Raw genomic sequence first — 6,000 nt, 5'->3', positions numbered from 1 at the left:
AATTAAACGAAATAAACATTTGAAATATATGAGTTTGTATGTAATGTATGAATATAATATACAAGTTTCACTTTTTAAATGGAATTACTGAAATCAATCTACTTTTTCATGATATTCTAATTTTATGACCAGCACCTGTATATATGAAAATTAATTAAAGACTGCAAAGACCAAATGCTTGTTTCTGTCACTGAATCACAAAGAGTAGGTGTAATCTAATTCAGAGAACTTTTAGAAGACACAAGGAGCACCCCTGCCTAGTATTCTCAATTTTCTAGCCCTCCTTACATCTTTTCTGATTGACATCTTTTCTCCTGTGGTTCAGCCTCTCAAGAAGGACATACTGCAGCCAGGACGTGCCAGTGGGAGGTGGATCATAAAAGCACAGTGTTCGAAAGAAACTTTGGTTAGAATAATAAATCAGCTACCTGGATAGTTTGATTTTTTTTTTCAGATCAGCAGGATGATGTGCTTAGTATAAGTGTCATCTGTCTAATACCTCTAATGTTTTGTGTGTGTGTGTGTGTTTTCTGTAATTGGTGGATCAATTTAGTTCCGTTTACAGAGATTTTTGTCACTGCACTCACTCAAATATACACGTTTAATCACACAAAGAAGAAACATGCAATACATCAGAAGTTTTCAGAAACAAACTCAATATCTCACACATTGCCTCTATACATCAAGCTAGTATTTTCTTGATTGTAAATGAAAAAGTATAAGATACCTTATTGCTATTTGTGGGTCTTTGAAGCCTTTTTGCTCTCTGGTTTATTATCCTTTCCTAAATCTGAATGTAAAAAACCCCAATTTGAACAGAAACAGTCCTTTGCTTCCTGTTAGCTTTTTAAGTTCAATTAAGTGCAGTCGCTGCAGCCTACGCTACACTTACTCCTAAAAATTCAACCTTCTATAGCTAATTTCCTGTATTTCAGTCATGTGACTGTGACTCACACAAAGCATATGGAGACATGGTGCTCCCTTCCTTGCTCGCCCATGCTCAATCTCTGTCTCCCTCTCTCATTATTCTGTTACTGGTAGTAAACATACTTCTTTGCATCGTACCAATGCATTTCAATGTGATGCTAAGTAACACATGGGCTGGGTCTGGACCGATTTGTTGTCTGTACCGGAGTTTGGACTTTCAAAATCAACAAGTGAAAAATGACGTTTTTGTAAAGCAAACAAAAGGTGATTTTCAATATTATCATGTGAAAGATAGAAACCTTCCCTAATACTTTAGGACTCTTAAAAATATGCTATGTTATCAATGCAGCAAAATTAGTTGTCAAAAACTATAGCCCGCCTTTGATCCAACAACATTGTGTGTCAGAATAACATCAGACAGTGAGGAGAGACACTTCTAAAATAAAGTGAGAAGAAAAACAGAGTGGTGGAATAAATGTGCATATCAAGACAGGATTTTACGCTGCAGAGAAATTACTAAAGGGAACATCAAACTGATTTCAATGTGACAAAATTGATTTTCCAATCTTCTTCAGATTGCTTTCTGCTTCCTGGGGCAGCTGAGGTGTCTATGCAAATACACTTAGAGCACTCCACCTGAATTATGTTGCAGGGATTTGAAGAACAGAGAAAATTTGTGTCTATCACTTGTTTTTTCCCTTTGCCTTCTTCCTTGCTATTTTTTCCTCTCTTTGTTACCAACACAAAATGTTGCAGAAATAGGCTGGACATGCTGTCTTCAGAAACTCTATTATAGGAGGAAGATGAAATGATGGGTGTCATCTTTGAGTCAAATTTATGAGATTGTGGTGAAGTGGCTGGGTTTAAATCTCTCAAAAACCTGGAGGAGAGTCTAAAATTGCCACTTTTTCACTTCCATCTGGTTTTTATATGCTTCTTTTTAAATTACAGAACTGATGCACTCTAGCTGGTCTTGTGCTAAAACCCTAGGGATGTTTGTGAAATAGTAGCTAAGTTACAAATTCTGTGAATATTGGGATGAAGAAATAGATCCCAAATATGAATCAAATTATATGCGGTGCTTCAGGCTTTAGGTAGCCAAATCTTTAAATATTTTGACCCAATAGAGGTCTGATGTTACAAGAACAAATTATTCATGGTGTTCTGGTGCTAGAGGGAAGAAAAAAACATCTCTTTCTCCTTTTTTAAATGTTGAAAGTATTTGAATTGAAGTCAAAATCATCTCAAACTATATACAATATATAAAAAACTCGCACACAATCAAATGTTTGATTTCATCCTTAAAATTTTCTTATCCTGACAATAAATTGACAGTTCTTACACCAAAATTAAATATTGCTTTAACAATTGAACACCAAAAAAGCAAAATCGTTTGTGTTTAAATGATCCTTTTCTGCTCAAAATGTAATGTCAACCGAAACAAGATTTATCTTGCCAAACATAAAAAAAACATTTAGCTCATGCACTGTACACAAAGCATTAAGGGGCATGTGCAAATAGGCTGCTGTGTCGTCGTTTTATCACAATCTCTGACGCTAAAAATTTAGTTTTGTGTTCTACGTTCTACTTCAGAAAGTATTTGTAAAAATCATATTTTTTCCCAAAAAACAGAACAACAGCTAAGCCTTAAACAACAAACCAGAAAATAATGTGTTCAGACAAATCCAGTGTTATTGCTAAAATCCCTGCCTTATGGAAGCCAATGCAGGCAGGATTCTAGCTTCTTCAGTTCACTGATTATCATTTAACTCTTATGATATACCTCTGTTTCACGGTTTACCCTTCCAGTACATAAAAAAATATATAACAGTGTCCACCCTTTCTTTTTTCAACCAGTGGGGGTCTCTCATCACTCCACAAATGCAACAAACTGAGCTCACTCTTACGACTGCATTCCATTTTATTGTACTGTTAATCAATTACACCTCTATTTAACAGTTTACTGTAGCACTGAGATTGGCTCATCAGACCATTTAGTCTCCATGGTTCCAGCAGTTCCGGATGGCAGGTTTTCAACCAAGCTTGTTGGACAGCACCAGAGCCGATGGATGAGTGTGTATCACCTCAATTAAACTGTTCGCTAAGTGTCTGACAACAGCTAATATTCCTCCTCCACCAGCGAACCCAATCGATGTTCTGGCATTCGTCACCCTGCTAGGGAAGCAATCATCCCGTTGTCTCGCTCTGGTTAGATGGAGAAATGGAAAGACGCTCATCTGGCTTATGCACCTGCTAACTGAACTATATTACTGCCCAAAGATACACATGACCACTTTTAAGTGGCACAAAATGCTCCATATCCATACTGTATGCATATACAGCTTTTTTCCACTCACTGACTGCATTGGTATGAAGCTGAGAAAGCGTAAATGCAGAGGTTTCCTTTTTAAAATTTGCAAAGTATGTAAGCTTAGTGACAAAACTGAATGCAGCCAAAATGCATGCTATGTTCCACAATAAGAAAGGGCTACCATTCAGTTCAGAGTGTCACATACAGTACTCCACAGAAACACCAGTAAACCCACCTCCCTGTCGAGCAGCATAGGAGAAATTACAGTCACAATGTCGCCTCTTTCTGCATCGATGTAGAACATGTTGGGTGAAGGTTTGTCTGGAGACTGTCTGATGATGTTGTAACGCAGCGCAGCATTATCTGTGCCTTGGTCGTCTGCGTCAAACGCTGTCATTGTCATCACCGTGGTTCCTGGAGAAGACAGTAAAGTACAAGTTTGAATCTGAACCTAATTTCTCACCGGATTATGACTAATTCAGCAGGACTGCTACTGTGTTATTACTGCGCTAATGACAAAAGCAGGCTAGAAGCAGTTCATTGTCTTAGTATCTGCATTTATCTCCAAGTTAATGAAAAAGGGAAAGGAAATTGATCGTGATGAACAAGTTACTCACCTGCTAGACTAAGAAATCTATAAAAAAGGAATCTATTCAAGCCATAAAAGTAGTTAACATGTAAATAACTTGTTCACATGATACTGATAAAAATTCAACACAACATTTGTACTGAAGTATTGCAGCAGGTGTATGAAAAATAATTTTTGAACTTCTATTTCTAAGGTAGTGTCTAAGAAAGTTCACCCTTTGTAATGATGTGTCCTTTCTGTCATGTCAGCTTTAACAGCAGGGTGCAATCTGTTTGGTAATGGGAAGAAAAATGGAAAACCTCCCCACTTTATTCGGACTGAAAAAGGAGGCAATTCTTGATACCCTCAATCTCTGTCTCCACCCAGTGATGAGATACTCTTGCACCAATTCAGTGTGACACACATTCAATCCTCACATCCAGAAATGTACACAGAATGAAGTCAATAACACGTATACAGACCACATCGGGCAGTTTTCTTGTATACATTTTTATTTTTTCTACAATGTGGGCAGATGTGTCTATTAAATATCTCCATTCAGTGGTCCATGTCCTTGTAAATAAATCACCGTTTGTAGAAAAATGTTTTATTGCATTCTTATGAGTCAGTGTGTGTGACAGATTGTGTGCATGTGTGGGTGTCTGTAAAATCTAAGGGAATGTACTCAAATTTGGATTTTATTGGAATACACTGCCACTTTTAAAATGTAAACTACAATTGATAGGTTTGTGTTGCAACAATAGCATAAAACAACATGAGTAAGGTTGCCATCAGGTTTCAGTTGTTATCAGTATACTAGCGTGAAATGCACTTGTGATGCATTTTGCTTTTTTCATGTTAATAAAGACACTGCAGTTTTATGTGCATTTTTGCAAAAAATGTTTTTTTTAATGTTCTTTGACCAAAAACATTCTCCTATAGGGCAATAACAGATATAGCATGACTCATAAATATCTCTTTATGTCACTTCCTAATATTTGATAATAGCTTGCCACAGAAAATTAACCAAACTGTTTAAATCAAACACAAAAGTGATAATGGAAAGTCTTCATTAAATAACAGCAGCTTACTAGCAACTGTCTTCAGTCCAGTTGAAGGTAATGAGGGGCAGAGAGGTGTGAGTCTTGTCCCCTTGGCATTTGCACTTCAAGGTGAATCATAAATGGTAAAGTAAACTGGTAATCCTTCCTCTGCAGAATAATTACACAGTGCTGTCTCCTTCATTACCTGTACTCAGTTCCACTTCACACCTTGAAAGCCACAATGTTAAGAGACCACTGAGTGAGCACTCACACATTTGCAAGCTGTTGCAAGTGTATGTGCGCACTGCTTAACTCACAGACACACCAAACAGCAGCCAATTAGGGTTAAAAACGATGACTAAATTGGTTATCTTGAACGATCTCAGTGAATTATGTGCTCGTTCTGCTGGAAAACTGAGATCTCTCGAATGCGACACAATCTCCCAAGCTTCAGTTGATGTCAGAGGCAAGCTAACTCTCTTAGTGCTTACTGTCCTCATCAGATACTGTAATTTCCCTCACAAATAAGCATCATGTTACCATCACACATACATCAGTACAGGATACAACACAACCATCAGCAATAATCAACCAATGATAAGCATAATTGTATAACAGTATCAGGTACAACATTAAAATTTATGTTTTTTGTGTTTAATCACACTATATCATCACATGGGAGCCTCAGTGATGACGAATTACACTCTCTTATCAGCCTCATCCTCTGGAAGAAGCCAAGACCAAATCAATTTTAACTGAATTGGATGGGATGGATGCACATGCTTTGGACTGCCATTACCTTGCTATCACTTGGACCCATCTGCTGTGTTACCACATGACACTAGCTCAAGCTGGATGAAGAAAAAAAAGTAAGATAAAAAGAAGGAGCTGGCAGAGAGTGAGTCTGTGATCACTGCATGACGCATGCCTGTCAAGTTACTGTACAATGAACTGTTCAGGTAAAGTAAAAGGAAGGACTGTGAAGTAAAACACAACCAATTCACACATGAGAAGATGCAGAGAATGACACCAAAAAAGGGAAGGCAGGCACAGATACACATGTTGTGGATTGATTTCATCACACAGGCTGTTGGGACATAGTGCTGTTGCCTACAGCTAACTCCTATATCTTTCTCAAACACCAAGGGAAA

General features: G+C 37.5%; 1 protein-coding gene across 1 annotated transcript in view; it reads right to left on the bottom strand.

Moving 5' to 3' along the window:
• cdh13 (cadherin 13, H-cadherin (heart)) overlaps window positions 1-6,000 on the bottom strand; it is a 299,969-nt gene that overhangs the window by 117,038 nt on the left and 176,931 nt on the right. Inside the window, exon 8 of the mRNA XM_017419005.3 lies at window positions 3,474-3,652. Coding sequence (XP_017274494.1) covers window positions 3,474-3,652 — 179 coding nt within the window. The remainder of the gene's footprint in view (window positions 1-3,473; window positions 3,653-6,000) is intronic.

Source organism: Kryptolebias marmoratus, linkage group LG11 (genome assembly GCF_001649575.2).
Source record: "Kryptolebias marmoratus isolate JLee-2015 linkage group LG11, ASM164957v2, whole genome shotgun sequence".
Taxonomy (NCBI): Eukaryota; Metazoa; Chordata; class Actinopteri; order Cyprinodontiformes; family Rivulidae; genus Kryptolebias; species Kryptolebias marmoratus.
The sequence above is the reverse complement of the archived record's forward strand: the minus strand, read 5'-3'. Positions and strand labels throughout refer to the sequence as shown.